This window comes from Neophocaena asiaeorientalis, unplaced genomic scaffold, assembly GCF_003031525.2.
Source record: "Neophocaena asiaeorientalis asiaeorientalis breed wild unplaced genomic scaffold, Neophocaena_asiaeorientalis_V1.1 scaffold369, whole genome shotgun sequence".
Classification (NCBI taxonomy): domain Eukaryota; kingdom Metazoa; phylum Chordata; class Mammalia; order Artiodactyla; family Phocoenidae; genus Neophocaena; species Neophocaena asiaeorientalis.
In genome coordinates, this window is record NW_020175321.1 from 2126023 (window position 1) to 2142551 (window position 16529).

The window sequence follows — 16529 nt, forward strand, 5'->3', positions numbered from 1 at the left end:
TGCTGCGACTGATCTCTAGATTGCTGACTTACGTCTGCATCTCTGTCGGAGAACGTTTGATACAGTGTTGGGAACGGGGGATATTGCTGGCTATGTCTTGTTTGTCGGTAGGTTATGTATTTAGATTTCAGGAAAACAGACACACGTTGACACAGTGGGTATTTTTGAAACTGACAGCCCGAGGAATGGATCGGGAAGCTCGGATGCATCCCTCCCTGCTACAAGGCGCCCACTCTCCCTGACAGTGAACCTAGTGCATAAATAGAGAAATACCATTCCTTTCCTTGGTCCTAACAATTTGTAATTTTTTTTAATCTCCCTGAGAGAAGTTTTGTTTTCTCTTCCTACAAACTACCAGTCAGTCTAGCGCAGTGGCTGACAGTTGACTTTTTAATTCAGACCGACAGATCCAGTCCTAGCTCCACCGTGTATTAGAGGCATGACTATGTCACAAATGAGGAAGTTAAGGCTTAGGCCTTATGTACAAATACGTGGTATTAAACAATGCATGTAAAATGCTTAATATTGCTTCTCAACTAATACGTGTTAGTGATCATCACCATTATTATTATGATCCGTAAAATTTATTTTTGCTGTCCTTGCGTTATGGGAGATTGTTTAACTAGAACTCTGAAATGTTCTGTGCACGTGGTCGGGAGACAGAAAAGCATTACTCACATTCCCTCCATGCATACGCACATTCTTCCGTTTTCTGATTTAAGACACGATTTTAATAATACGAAAGCTGAAATTATTCAAAGTGTAACATTTGTTTTAAAGCTACAGCGAGCCATCCAGGAGCATCCTGTTGTTCTGTTGCCCAGTCATCGAAGTTACATTGACTTTCTGATGCTGTCTTTTCTCTTATACAACTACGACTTACCTGTGCCGGTCATAGCAGCAGGAATGGGTATGCATTGGTTTTCTCCCTTTTTTTAATTATAAAAATTAAGGCATTCACGGGAATGATTTTAACAGTGCCGAGGTTATTTGAAGAAAATGATGAGACTAGCTTCTCCCTTCTTTCTTTCTTTCTTTTATTTATTTATTTATTTATTTTTGGCTGTGTTGGGTCTTGGTTGCTGCGCGTGGGCTTTCGCTAGTTGGGGTGAGTGGGGGCTGCTCTTTGTTGCGGTGCACAGGCTTCTCATGGCGGTGGCTTCTCTTGTTGCAGGGCACAGGCTGTAGGCACGCGAGCTTCAGTAGTTGTGGCAGGCAGGCTCAGTAGTTGTGGCGCACGGGCTTAGCTGCTCCGCGGCACGTGGGACCTTCCCAGACAAGGGCTCCAACCCGTGTCCCCTGCATTGGCAGGTGGATTCCCAACCACTGTGCCACCAGGGAAGTCCCTCTCCCTTCTTTCTGCAAGTCCCAGTGTTTAATAGGTTGGATTCTGTCCTCTGCACGGTGCTTTACTGTTCCTACCCAGACATCAGCAAGCATATATGCACATAGGGTTTTTGGTTCAGGTTGAAAAATGAGATTATACGACCTGGATGTATTACCTGCTGTTGTTATTTTTATTTGGTAATATATGAGTGGCTATCTCTGTAGGTCAATAAATAGATCTAAGTTCTTTTAACGTGTTTTTCAATTGTGGTAAAATGCACAAAACATAAAATTTACCATCTTCAGCAGTTTTAAGGGCACATTCAGTAGAAGTAAGTTCACATTGTTGTACTGTCATCCATCCACAGAAGTCTTTTCACCTTGCAAAACTGAAATTCTGTCCCCATTAAACACTTAACTCCTCATTCTGTTCTCCCTCCAGCCCCTGGCACCCAGCACTCTCCTTTCTATTTCTGTGAGTCTGACGGCTCCAGATACCTCTGTAAATGGAGTCAAACAGGATTTGTCCTTCTGTTGCTGGCTTATTTCACTCAGCGTAACGTCCTCAGAGTTCATCCATATTGTAGTGTCTTTCGGAATTTTCCCTTCTTTAAGGCTGACTAATATTCCACTGTGTGTATATACCGTATTTTGTTGATGCGTTGATCCATCCCTGGACACCTGGGTTGCTTCCACTTTTTGGCTCTTGTGATTAGTGCTGCAGTGAGCATAGGTGAACAAATACCTGTTTGAGTCTCTGCTTTCAGTTCTTCCAGGTATACACCCAGAAGTAGAACTGCTGGGTTAGATGGTAATTTTATTTTTAATTTTTTGAGGAACTGCCATACTGTTTTCCACACGCAGTCACTGCACCATGTCACACTCCCACCAGCAGGGCACAAGGGTTCAGTTTCTCCACATCCTCTCCAACACTTGTTATTTTCTGTTTTTTTTTAGGTTTTTTGTTTTTCTGTTTTTAATAATAGCCACCCTAATGGGTGTGAAGTGGCAGCTCATCGTACGCTTGATTTGCATTTCCCTGGTGATTAGTGATGTTGAGCATCTTTTCACGTGCTTGTTGGCCAATTCTATATCTCCTTCAGAGGAGTATTCAAGTCCTTTTGGTTGTTTGTTTTCTTTGTTGTTGAATTGAAGGAGTTCTTTATATGTTCTGGATATTAACCCCTTATCAGATGTGATTTGTAAATATTGTCTCCCACTTCACTCTGTTGATTGTATCATTTGATGAGCAGAAGTTTTTAATTTTGGTATACAGTAGGCCCTCTGTATCCACGGGTTCCGCATGGATTCAAGCAACCATTGATCAAAAATATTCAGGAAAAAAAACTCCAGAAAGTTCCAAAAAGCAATACTTGAATTTGCCATTCACAGGAAACTATTTACATAGCAGTTACATTGTATTTACAACTGTTTACATAGCAATTGTATTAGGAATTATAAGTAATCTGGAGATGATTTAAAGTGTATGAGGATGTGCTAGGTGATATACAAATACACTGCCCTTTTATATAAAGGACTCGAACATCCAGGTGTTTTGGTCCATGGAGAGTCCTGGAACTAATGCCCCACAGACTTCCCCCCAACCCCAGGGACAGCTGTAGTCCAGTTTATCTGTTGTTTCTTTTATCTTCTGTGCTTTCGGTGTCATATCCAAGAAATTATTGCCAAATCCAGTGTCATGAAGTTTTCCCCTATATTTTCTTCTAAGAGTTTTATTGTCTTGGGTCTTATATTTAGGTCCTTGATCCATTTTGAGTTAATCTTTGTATGTGGTGTGATTTTTTTTTGGTAAGGTTCCAACTTCATGTCTAACATTTTTACTGCTATATGATATTCAGGAGTGTATATCATAATGTGGTAGTTTTGCTGTTACAAACAAGCTTTCAATATATTTTCATATTAGTGCTTTTATTTCTGTAGGATTGATTCCAAAAAAGTAGGATTGCTAAGGCAAATAAGTTGTTTATCACCTCCTTTATAAGCTAGACAGGAAAGCTGGGGTTCAAGCCTGCACCTTTGCTAATGGACATAGTAAACAGTAAAGTAGAAACTGCCGGGACCTTAAGCACTTTGAAAGCATTTCCATCTATATAGACGCGTGAGGAAGTTATTTGAAAATTAGGGAAAAATGGAAAGAACTGTTTTAAAACAGATGGTAGAACTCTTTCTCTCATTCTGGACTTGCTTTTCTTTTCTAATCTGTGCCACTAAAAGAAGAGTGGTATTTTCACCTGATGGTTAAAAAGGAAAGGTGAGAGCTAGTTTGGCCTGACTGTGCAGAGCAGGGAGGATATATGTTGATCTGTCACTGAGGTCAGCGGCACTGCTGACTAGGGAAGTTGGCATGATGGCATAGTTGAGGCTGTCCCATTGCCTGCTGCTGCCCCACCTCTAGTTGGTCTGGTTGTAAATGCAGAGGTGCATGGGGAGTGGGGTGCACAAGGTAACCTCCCAGCCAGCACCTGCCGACAGAGTCCCTTCTTTCCTTAATTCCATTAGATGCTTCTTCTTAAGATTAGGGGTGTCTTACATACATGAAATCTATCTTAATAGAATCTGAGTTGAGATATTCATAGAAAGCTTCAAGGTCTGCAAATCAACATTAACCGTTGTTTCTTTCGTAGACTTCCTAGGAATGAAGATGGTTGGTGAGCTGCTGCGAATGTCAGGGGCGTTCTTCATGCGGCGGACCTTCGGTGGCGATCAGCTCTACTGGGCGGTGTTCTCTGAATATGTGAAAACTATGTTACGGGTAATGCAAATAATTACCGACTACTTGCAAGCTGTGTTTTCTTTTCACTGAAGTTTGCTCTAAGATCTTACTTAAATTCGTGACTTTTTCTTCTTTTTTTGTTTTTTCTTTCGTTGCAATAGAGACTTTTTTAATATAAATTTATTTAGTTAGTTATTTTTGGCTGCGTTGGGTTTTCGTTGCTGCGCCTGGGCCTTCTTTTTAGTTGCGGCGAGCGGGGGCTGCTCTTCGTTGCGGTGCGCGGGCTTCTCGTTGCAGTGGCTTCTCTCATCGCAGAGCACGGGCTGTAGGCGTGCGGGCTTCAGTAGTTGTGGCTCACGGGCTATAGAGCGCAGGCTCAGTAGTTACAGCACACGGGCTTAGTTGCTGCGCGGCACGTGGGATCTTACCGGACCAGGGCTCGAACCTGTGTCCCCTGCATTGGCAGGCGGATTCTTATCCACTGCGCCACCAGGGAAGCCCTAAATTCGTAACTTCTGAATGGACTGCTTAGCTGGTTTCTCCCCCTCGAGGAATGTGCATAACCTCCGCAATCTGTTTCCTCTCTGTGACTCTCTTGTCTAAGTTTCACTGTGAGCAGTGTTTGCTCGGAGGGCTGGGGAGGGGACTCAGGAAAAGGAATCAAAAGAAGCATTTATCACTTTGAGAGTAGGCAATGGGTTTTGTGTTTGTTTTGTTGGTTTGTGTTTTCTCTTTACAGAATGGTTATGCTCCTGTTGAATTTTTCCTCGAAGGGACAAGAAGCCGCTCCGCCAAGACACTGACTCCAAAATTTGGTAGGTTCCTTACAGACTGAAGGAAAAACACAAACCCAGAGGCTTCAGGCGTGGTGTCATCGTAGCTGCTAAATAGAACTTGACACGTTTTTTGCAAGATGTTCTTTACTTCATAAGTGTAACTGTTTCTTTAAGGTCAACTGTTTATATTTATGGGCTTGGTGTATAATGTATACTTCTGGTATCTTCCTGCGGCCTTGTTTGCTTTCCTTTTCAGTATGTTTGAACGGTCATTTCTCCGCACGTTTACAGGTCTTCTGAATATTGTGATGGAACCGTTTTTTAAAAGAGAAGTTTTTGATACCTACCTTGTTCCAATCAGCATCAGTTACGATAGGATATTGGAAGAAACTCTGTATGCGTATGAGCTCCTAGGGGTTCCTAAGCCGAAAGAATCTACAACTGTACGTAAAGGATAGCCAAGCTTGATCGTACTGGAATTTAAAGAAATTAAATTTCTTTAAATTTATATTTATTTATGATGTACTTTATACACCAACTGATTTCTGAATGTATTCCTGTTTTCTTTTCCCCTGTTGTGATACTCTCAGGGATTGTTGAAAGCCAGGAGGATTCTCTCTGAAAAGTTTGGAAACATTCATGTGTACTTCGGAGACCCTGTGTCACTTCGATCTCTGGCAGCTGGGAGGATGGGTCGGAGCCCATATAACTTGGTTCCAAGGTGCAAGGCCTGTGTTTTCATAACTGACATAGAAACAAGGATGAATATCTGAAAGTGTAAACTGTGATTCTTGAGTTGACCACTTCTAGTACTGAAACTTGGTTATCTGAGATCACACCCCGGAGAAGCAGAAAGCTTCAATTAATATGTTCGCCGGACACTTAACTGCAGGCTATATACATTAAACATGCAAAGCCAGACAGTGCTCAAACAAACAAAACAAAACACAGAACCCATTGCCTGCTCTCAAAGTAATAGATGCTTCTTTTGATTCCTTCTCCCCAGGCTCCCTCCCTAGTACCCTGCTGACTTAAAAGTGTGAAGAAGTAAGCCGTTGTTAACAAGTGCGTGTATGGGAATTGTTGAGCACTATTGGTAGGCCAGCCAAAGTATCTACTAAGTATTGTTTTTGATCCTAGAAAGGATTGCTTAATAATAACGAATGGGAGTGAGTCCCTGTTCTCAAGAAGGTTATAGTTTTGTGGGCAAGGAAATGTGTTAGCTTCTTTCAGCATGCAGGTACAGATACACATTTGGGTTTTCTTAATGTAGAGAAATACACCCGCAGGAGTAAAGGAGACGAATCGCCTGCCCAGCCAGGCTTCCGTGACTGCAGCATCGTTCATAATTTATCTGTAGCGCCAGTGGTCCCACGGCAGCCGGCAGCCTCGCTCGCAGCTTCATCAGCTGTCAGAGGCAGATGTTAGCTTTCTGCAGCCACAAGCTTTCACTTGGTCCATCTCGAATTGGCCAGTTGTATCCATTACCAGGGAGTCCTCATTGGCTACAGCTTTCACGCTAAGCCACCTTACGTGCCTGCTGTTAGGTCCTATGCATATATCCTTGCTCCAGCCAGCTCTGGGTAGGTTCTGGATATCATCTGACTCAACGCTGGGTGATCCACGCATGAGGACTCTGTCGGGTAAGGACCGAGACAGTGCCTAGCAGGTGCCCTGAAGCTTCTCAGAAGGGCGGTGTAGCAGTCAGGCCAACGGTACAGCCTGTCGGTACAGGCATGAGCAGTTGCCATACATATCATATCATCACCTGTTAGGTGTGTTCTACAAGAGACATGTTCAAAGTCCTGTGGATTCTCAGGAAACAGAGCAGTTCAGTCCGCGGGAGGGGGCATCGGTTTTCACAGAAGAAGCGATATAGCCCACTGACAAAGCAGCAGCAACTGTTTTTTGTCTGTTTGCTTTGGCCTGGAACCAGGGATAATAGAACCAACCCTCTTGCCTTGAGTATTTTTAATCACCTCAGAGCATAGCCCAGAGACGAATGGACAGATCCCACTCTAGTAAAGTGAAAGTATATTTTTGCAGCGTGACCTGAGAGAGTTCAGTTGGCAGAAAGTATGAGAAACCTTCTAAAGGGTCTGTCTTCTCCCATTCCCTTCTCCACTCACATTGTCTAAGTAGCAGAACTGTAATTGGTTGTTCTGTATTCTTCCTTTTAGATATATTCCTCAGAAACAGTCGGAGGACATGCATGCCTTTGTCACTGAAGTTGCCTACAAAATGCAACTCCTGCAAATTCAAAACCTGGTTCTGAGCCCGTGGCCACTAATAGTTGCTGTTCTGCTTCAGAACCGGCCATCCATGGACTTTGATGCCCTATTGGAAAAGACTTTATGGCTGAAAGGCTTAGCCCAGGCCTTCGGGGGGTTTCTCACTTGGCCTGGTATGTATGTGGGACATATGTGGTGATAATGCTTGCTTTTTTTATTTCTTAATTTGGAAAAGTTGTAGCCTAGACGTGAAAAAAAACCCATATAGGACTTTAAGCAAAGCATTGCTCAGGGAAAGCAAGCCTAATCTGTTTTTATCACTCTAGGACATTGAACGTAGCATATCAATTATTTGAGAATAATTGTTTACACATCATTTCTCCCTAGGAGGCTCTGAGTAGACAGAGGACCAGAACACCCTCCCTTGCTTCCTAGCAGAGTGGAGAATAAATAATGACTCTCTGTGCTCCACATATTCTTCCCTCTACACCCACCTCTTTCATTTTTTTCTTTTAAATTTTTTTTTAAATTTTTATTTATTTATTTTATTTTTGGCTGCGTTGGGTCTTCGTTGCTGCACGCGGGCTTTCTCTAGTTGCGGCGAGCAGAGGCTACCCTTCGTTGTGTGTGGGCTTCTCATTCTGGTGGCTTCTCTTGTTGCGGAGCACGGGCTCTAAACTCGCGGGCTTTAGAGCGCAGGCTCAGTAGTTGTGGCGCACGGGCTTAGTCACTCCACGGCGTGTGGGATCTTCCCGGACCAGGGCTCAAACCTGTGTCCCCTGCATTGGCAGGGGGATTCTCAACCACTGTGCCACCAGGGAAGCCCCTACACCCACCTCTTTCTACCATATTATATTTGCAACCCATTTGCCTCACTGGATTATAAGAATTAAAGGGCTGGTCTTGGAGAACTGTATACAATTCTCTGATAATAACAACTTTGTAGAAACCTCATTGGAGTTATGAAGACTATGCCGGGAGTTTGGGATGTATATGACAATAGCTTAAGTTGTTTTCAATCTCTGATTTAAAATTGTAGACACTACAATTGGAAATGCAGTCTTTTTAAGACCGGATAATTATTTATAGTCAAGTATTTACTGTCCACTCATTAAACCCATACTGAGTACCTAGTGGGTGCTGGGAGCTCCCAGGGGTACAAAGATGAACTAGATGCAACCCTTGTTCTGGAGGTTCTGCTGGTGTGTAGAAGACAGGGTGGGTAGTAATGTGTAAACTAGTAGAGAGGGCTCAGTGACTTAAAGACAAAGAGCTACGGACAGATTGCTGGGGCTTACTGAGACTGCTGTGTAGGAAAGGGCCCACACGCAGGGAAGATTTCATAGAAGTTACTTGAGCCCATCTTGGTGGGATGGTAGGAGCTCTTCAGGAAGACAGATGGGAGAGGAGCGTTGTTAATGTAAGGATCAAGAAACATGCGATGGTGGGTGTGACAGCCCCGGGCATCCCTTGACCTGCTGGCGGTTGGTAACATTGGCTCTGGGAAGGGAGTGATGTAGGTGGAGATGTGGACAGAGGCTGGATCATAGAGGCCCGCTGCCTGGGGATCTAGACCGGAGTCTGTAGGTCACAGGACGCAGACGTGGGTTTTAGGCAGGGAAGTGTGAGGGATTGGCCTTTAGCAAGCAGCCCGGTGTCCCTTTTTTTTTTTTTTTTTTTTTTTATAGGGTGGTATGTTTTTGTTCTTTTATTTTGGCTGCACTGAGTCTTAGTTGCAGCATGCAGGGTCTTAGTTGCGGCTCCCGTGCTCGGTAGTTGTGGCGCACGGGCTTAGTTTCCCCGTGGCATGCGGGATCTGGTTCCCCGACCGGGAATCGGACCCAGGGCCCCTGCATTGGGAGCATGGAGTTTTACCCACTGGACCCTCAGGGAAGCCCCCTGATGTCAGTTTTAAAGATGGACCACAGTGGGGAGAAACTGGAGGCAGGGAGACAATCGAGCAGGTTGCCGTGCGTAGATAAGAACTCAGGAAGCCAAGGCAGGCAGCGGCAGAGGGCGGTGTGGCTGAGAGAGGCCGGGAGGAATTGCCAACAGGAGTGCCGGCCAGTTGAGTGTTGGTCACCGGGAGGGAAGTAAAGATGAATCCGAATCCCAGTATTGTTAACGGTCTGATGGGAAGCAAAGGACATGTGGACTGCAATACAAGGCAGAAAGGCGTGAAAGACGAATGTTTGGCCCAGAACCGTGTGAAAGCAGAGGCACCTGTCTTTCTAAGGTGTTGGTTTTTCAAGAGGGGATAAATGTGTGGCCAGCTCACAGCGAAAAGTACGTGTGCAGCTGCCACGACAACTCCAGTCGTTACAAAGTGAGAGCCGCTTGGTATCCAAGTACCAGAAGTCATGTAGTTATCAAACACTATTCCTAATCTAGCACATGGCATGTATATTCGGTTCCTTTTTGCTTTTTTACCCAGATGATCCCATATATTCTTAAGCATTCTGTCTAGGCCTTTTTATGATACACATATCATTATATTGTACGGGTAAGATAAACCATCTTGTATTATATGTACGATGTCATGTGCTGCACCCTTACCTCGAGCAAGCTGAGACAAGGCAGATTAGCCCAGAGCGGATGTGATGAGTCCGAAAGGAGAACCGCAGCTCCCCCTTGTCCCTTCATGACACACGAGCAGCGCCCCTGCCTGACACACCCGTCAGCCAGCTCTTTGGCTCGGGCGAACAATACAAGTATTTCCCGTATCGAGAATGTTGTTAAATATCACCGTCTCTTTATTAGACTTGTCATTCTAACTCCTTGGCTATCTCTAGGCCAGTGTAGTGTCAGGTGATGACTTACCGGGAACTGTTACGAGCCTGCCTCTTCAGTTATCTTGGATGTAGGAAAACCAGAAGAATCTCCTCAGCGTCCCTCTGTGCTCAGAGAGACCTGAAGCTAGGAGAGTGCCTCTCTCGGCTGCCCTCGGGTTTACCTGCAAAGTTGTAAAGTGATATCCTTGCCGTCTCAGAATTGGTCTAAGCGAGGTGTGTGTATGTGTGTATGAAGCATGTCTTCTTGTCCTAGTATTCTTAAATTCCCATATATGTGAATTTCTTGTCCTGTAACTTGGAATTACAAAACCTTGGTTCCTGAGGAAGTGTTGATTTTCAGAGTGGGAATTGTGCATTTCAGAATGGCTGACAGATTGGGGGTAGATAAGAAAGCATGTTACATGTCCTCAGAGAGGGTTGATTTATGAAAGAGTGCTTTTAAAATATCCTTCACATATGGTATCATTAGCCGAATTGGTGGAGCCTAAAACCCGTACCTGGCACTTGAAAATAAACGTGTCGGGTCACTAGCGTTGATTCGTACCGAGCCTAAGACTCCCAGCAGTAACCATCCCATTTCTTGGCCATTTGCCTGAATGAATTGTCTGTGTATGTGTGTAGATAATGAACTTGCTGAGGAAGTGGTCCAGTCCAGCCTTCTTCTGCATTCCAACATCGTCAGCCTCGTCAAAGACCGGGTGACTCTGAAAGTGGACTCTGGAGGCCCAGAAGTGGTCGATGGGCTTGTTTTCCAGCACATCACTCTCCTCGTGTGCTCGGCTTACAGGAACCAGCTGCTCAACATTTTTGTCCGTCCTTCCTTAGTAGCTGTGGCATTGCAGATGACGCCTGGGTTCAGGAAAGGTAACCTTCGGGAAGGTGGTCTTGAGTCTTGGAAGAGACCTGGCCGTTGAGTTCCATATAGAGAGCAACGTTTGAAGCCTTCTGTTATAATGCTCTGCCACATGCCTGCAGCCCACACACCAGCAAGGGATGGACCTCTTCTCAGAGCTCATTAGGTTTTTTTTCCCCTACATACCTGGCCATAGAATTTGGGAATTGCAAGGGACCTAAGAAATCATCTCATCTCAACCTCTCCTTTTATAAATAAGGAGAATGAGGCCAGAGATTCCTGATCCTTTAAGGATCTGGGACTAGAGCACAGCTCCCCCTTTGCTGGTCTGATGCTCTTTTTCTGACATCACTTCCCTCTGACAGAAGCAGACAGGGCGGGTAAACGGTCCAGCGGTGTGTAAGTGCTCAGCACACGGTAGCATTCTGGTCGCACCGGGGAGTATAATAATGAGTAAAACTGTTTTTCACAGAAGCCTGTAGTCAAGACCAGGGGTTTTCTACCCGGGCTGCACCTTAGAACTCTTGGAGGCTGAGTCCCATCCCCAAAGGTTTCTGATGCAACTGGCTGGGGTGTGGGCCAGAAATCAATGTTTTTGTTTTTGGCTTTTCAAAGCTCTGTAGATAATTATAAGGAAAAGCCAGAGTAGAGAAACACTGAGCTCAGCCACAGACCTTTAGCCTTGGAAGGAACCTCAGAGGTCCGGCGTTCATGCCCTCATTTTGTGAATGAGGAAACTGGGTCCCAGAGAGGTCAGACAGCTTAGTTCAGGACACAGAAAACTCAAAGCTTGATCTTAGTTCTGTCTGAGGCTTCTTACGTTGGGATTTGTCCACAACTGTGGGGCACATACGTGGTCTTCTAGAGTGTTTCAGTGTGAACACCCTGAAATTGGAGGCAACCGTTTGTGTCCATATGGATGTATATTTTTCTAATGAGAAAATTCACGTCAGAAAGATGGTCTATAGGCAGACCTCCATGCCCGAGGGATAAGACAGTAGTCTCTATGATTGTGTGCCAGTGTGTCCTGGCGCTAAAGGTACAGTAGAGACATCAGCAGGTATGAGCGTGGAAGGGAATGAAGGAAGCCATTCCTTTCCTTCTCTGCTAGGGAACCACGTACAGGGGAAATGAAGTGCCCTGGCTTCTGCAGAATGTGGCCTCTCGCTCGTTACCAGACTGACTGGTTAGAGACCTGGTTGTAATTCAGTCTCAACCATTGAAACTATGCTAGCCTGTAGTTTCTCTGTAGGTAAAATTTGGATTGGTTATAGCTTCCTTTGGGGGCCTTAATTCTTGTCCCTGGTATATGAATAATATGCCTTTAAAATACTGCATTTTGGAGTATCATGGACTTCTTGGTACTCCCTGAATGTTTAAAAAGCAGAGTTGTAATTTTATGTAATGAATTTATTTCCAGAGGATGTCTACAGTTGCTTTCGCTTCCTATGCAATGTTTTTTCAGATGAGTTCATCTTTCTTCCAGGAAATGCGCTAAAGGTAAATCCTTCCTGCCAAAGAGCAGGTGTGTTTGCGGTATGAGTTCTGGAAACGTTAGGCTTGGATTCACGGGGGTGTCTTCCCTGCCTTCAAGGCTACGTGCAGCAGAACAAAAGAGAAACATGGACACTCACAGTTCAACAAACTCTGTTTTAATTCTTGGTCAGGTTTAATCAATAATTTAGGGATTATTTGGTGAGAGGAACCAAATCTTTGAACCATTAGCGCAGCCACTGTAAATAAACCAACTCTGTTTTGTTAGAAATTTTAGCAACCGGCACACATTTTCCGGCACCACTTGTTAGAATGAGTAGGGCCTTTTGCTTTGCGATTAGAGAACAGTGGTCCCGCCTGGTGGTGTAGACAGCAAGGGAAGGATCGGGCTCCCAGAGCTGGACTTCTGGCTTGCTGGGCTGGGGGCAGTGCCAGCATTGACAAGTGGGTTAAGTGTCTGTCCGTTAGGCTGAGGGCCACAGGTTTTATTCAGTAGGAAATGAGTGCAGCCGTTCTCAGCATAACATGATTCTCAGTACTTTCTGGACTTGCTACATGCACTTCTATTCAAGAGCAAGGAGTATGGCTCGTCAGTGCAAAGCGAAGGAAAATCTGTGGCCCAGGTGATGATTTCTGAGGCTCATCAGTTTTTGGTGTTTGCTGTATTTGAGGTTCAGCGTTGTGAGTGTTGGAGCACTGCTGCTCTGGCGCCTGTCTGACAGCCACAGCAGTCCGGGAAGGCTTGCAGAATTAGCTGGTATTTCCCTTGTTCTGAGGGCACGGGGCTGCACGTGCTGAGCCCAGCAGTGGATCGTTGACCTAAGTTACAAATTAGAGGGTGCATTCTGTCTTCTCCCCTCCCCTTGCAGGACTTCGAAGAAGGCTGTTACCTGCTTTGTAAAAGTGAGGCCACACAGGTGACAACAAGGGACATCCTAGTTACAGAAAAAGGAAATACTGTGCTAGAGTTTTTAATAGGACTCTTTAAACCTTTTGTGGAATCTTACCAGGTGTGTAAATCTTTCGCAAGTTCTCTTTCATCCTCCCATAGCAAATATAACTAAGACTTTCCCTTTCCTACCCTGTACTTGTTTCTGGTCTGAAGAGCAAGTGTCTTGCCCAGGTGAAAGGTAGAACTTTTTTTGGTCGGGATCAGGGGGAGGTCTTGATTCTGCTCTAATATAAAGTATCGTTCTGTTAAGAGCGGCAGGTGTAAAGTTATTTACTCTTCTCAGGTATTTGGCTGCTCTGTTTCACTTTCTGTTCCTCTCATCCTCCCTCTTAAAAATCAGATAATTTGCAAATACCTCTTGAACGAAGAAGAAGGCTACTTCACTGAGAAACAGTACTTGGTGAACGTTAGAAAATTCACAGGTCAGCTTCTCCATCAAGGTGAGTCACACCTCTGTGGGTGGTAACTTCTGTTAGTTGAGCACAGAAAGTAAGCCACTAACTCTCCCTTTCCCTCTCTTTTAGGTGCCTCACAGTGTTACGATGTATTATCCTCCGATGTACAAAAAAATGCCTTAGCAGCTTTTGTGAGGCTCGGTGTGGTGGAGAAGAAGAAGGTGTAAGTAACTGTGCACGATGCCCAGGGTGAGCTCAGGGGGCAGCGACAGCTCAGAACAGTTGAGCGCCAAGTCGAGAGAGAGATGTGGAAATGCAGGATCTAGGAAGCATTACATCATGCTTCACTTATCCATGCCCTGATTAGCTAAGTCACTCTGAGTTACCATGCGAATTTTATTGTGGGTGTGAATAAAAACCATATTGAAGCAAAGAAAGAAAGTGCTTTAGGCCAGCATTTTAGCTTCGACCTAATATGGAAATTTATAGGTTAATTATAAGAAAAATTGAGGGGCGGGGCATGTTGTGTGTGTGTGTGTGTGTGTGTATTCTTACATATATATACACACAACTTTCAACTATTTAAAACTAGCCCTGAGGAAGACTGTTTAAAAGTAGTCTTACTATATAAGTAATGAATGTTGTCTTTTCCTCCTGGTTTATGCAATAAGAAAGCTTGTTACTTTTCCTCCTAGAAATAATGATTATATATTTACTGTGAATGAACCTGCCACAACAAAGTTAGAAGAAATGCTTGGTAAGTGCTGCTTAATAAAAATGTGATGGGTTTGCACATTGCATTTATCAGCATATAGTAAAACAAGAAAGTATGGCACTAAATGCTTTATCAAAATGAACAGCAGTAGAGTTTTAGTATACGCAGAGAACTATTTCTGTCATCTAGAATTTTCTCAAGGACACTAAGGACAAAACTAACAGAGAAGACACAGCAGGCATAAAATAGGCGGTCTTATACAACATAAAAATGATCAGCTCCTGACATAACTCATCAGGGTCCAAGATCTAGACCTTTCCATCTAGGCCTAGTGAGCGTCAAGAAAATTGCTCTCGTTTTGGTCCTTGGATTCACTTGCTCCCTCTCCACCCTCAGATCTCTTCTTTCCCGTGTGAGGGTCGGGATCAATGTCCACATCATATATAGACTCTGAACTTGAAATTGGGGGCTGATAGCACATCCTTAGGAGAATAATCCAATCCAGACTCTTCTGCAGATCCTATCAGCTTATAAAGAAATAGTCCAGTCCCAAAAGGCGAGGCCATTTGTTTATGGTATACAGTAAGAGTCAAGACTTTTGATATAAACAGATTTGCAAGGCCAGAGGAGGTAGAGAACACTTCTCATAGGAATGATGGGGTGACTTTCGAAGGGGAGGGTGTTAGCTTCTGAAAAAACTAATTGCTGATTATATTGAAAAAGCACTAGCTCACTGAGTGGATATTCTTACGAGTAGTATTTTTGTACCTCATCGTAACTCAGTACACTTGTCAAACCTGTATAGAAGAGCTTTAGATAGATGTCTGCTGGGATTAGGAGAAAACCAGGGCAGGCGTATGGTTAAAGGAGAGTCATTGAAGAAAAAAGTACAGAGGGCAAAGGTATGGTTGACAGAGAGAGGGAAGGTGAAAATGCTAATTTCTTGTTGAAGAAAATACATAGGTTGAAATCCCAGTCTTTTTTCTTTTTTTTGGCTGCGCCGCGACTTGCAAGATCTTAGCTCCATGACCAGGGAATGAACCTGGGCCCTCGGCAGTGAAAGCACAGAGTCCTAACCACTGGACCTCCAGGGAATTTCCCCCCAGTCTTCTATTTATAGTATGTCTGAACTCTCAGAATACGTGACCCTGAAACTCGATTTTGAATTTGGTGAGAGGGGCATAAACTAAAACAAACCCCGAAGCCCTCGTCGTGAGGACGACAGGATTGAGTTCTTCCTCTCAGAAGGCAGATACGTGAGCGTGAACGTACTAGACCACGCTAGACGTGAAGTTCAGGAAACATGGCTGTGGGGCTGGCCATGCCCATCGCCTCTGAGACACCACTGCTTCTCCAGCGAAGGGCGCTGCTGTCTCCATTGGTGCTTTGTCAGTCTGTAAAACTCTGCACAAGTGGCATGTGTTTCTCTTTTGCCAGTGCCTAAACAGTTGTACAAGGAAGGGCAAACTCAATATCATTTCATGAGCCGTCTCTGTCTTTCTCCCTTAGGTGGTAAGACACCAGTAGGAAAACCGGCAACTGCAAAGCTTTAATGATTGCCAAACGGTTACGGAAAAATTGGTCATATAATTACTGTCATCCAAGGACTCGTATTACAACAAAGAGGGAAACAAAGGAAGAGACCCATCTTCTCGTCCTTCATAAGGCGTCAAGAACGGCGGGCTCAGTAGAGAGGAAGAGTGACCGATTTAAGCAATCCGTGAAATCTCCACGTTGGTTAAAAAGGCATTTGTGTCCAACTCCGTGTGTGTTTTAAAATAAAACAGGCTTTCGGAAACATGTTTGGAAAAACAAAACCCAGCTCCTATTTCACTAATACTTTTTAACTTACTACATGTATTAAACTGTTACGTTGACTTCTGAATTAAAGTGCAGCATCAAGTCTAAAGGCTCTGGCTATCAAAAGAAAACTACTAGAAAGGGCATATCTGAGACTTCTCCTGGCTTCCTTTAATTAAAGTTGCCTCAAACAAGTGCACATTTGACAGAGATCCGTAATATGGTAGCTAGCTTACAGTAAATTTTGTCACCCAAGGGCCTTAATCAATGAAACTGAATTAGAGAAAGTACATGGAACAAAGAGAAGTTAGGAGAAGTATCATAAATAGGCTTAACAATTCAAGGGAAGAAAAGTTTGAAATAAGGTGGGTGAACAGCAAAAACCTTGACAGCTGGCCACTACTGGAAGTGACATTTAAGCTGAGAATTAGGGTGAGAGGAGCCAGTCCTCGAAGCGTGGG

General features: G+C 44.2%; 1 protein-coding gene across 1 annotated transcript in view; it reads left to right on the top strand.

Moving 5' to 3' along the window:
* GNPAT (glyceronephosphate O-acyltransferase) overlaps positions 1–16177 on the top strand; it is a 31520-nt gene extending 15343 nt beyond the window's left edge. The window contains exons 4-16 of the mRNA XM_024765590.1: positions 781–910; positions 3972–4099; positions 4800–4875; positions 5128–5279; positions 5427–5557; positions 7017–7240; positions 10481–10723; positions 12133–12212; positions 13076–13216; positions 13499–13598; positions 13683–13776; positions 14249–14310; positions 15778–16177. Of these exons, the coding sequence (XP_024621358.1) occupies positions 781–910; positions 3972–4099; positions 4800–4875; positions 5128–5279; positions 5427–5557; positions 7017–7240; positions 10481–10723; positions 12133–12212; positions 13076–13216; positions 13499–13598; positions 13683–13776; positions 14249–14310; positions 15778–15821 (1605 nt within the window). The 3' untranslated portion in view covers positions 15822–16177. The remainder of the gene's footprint in view (positions 1–780; positions 911–3971; positions 4100–4799; positions 4876–5127; positions 5280–5426; positions 5558–7016; positions 7241–10480; positions 10724–12132; positions 12213–13075; positions 13217–13498; positions 13599–13682; positions 13777–14248; positions 14311–15777) is intronic.
* The last annotated feature ends 352 nt before the right edge of the window (positions 16178–16529 follow it).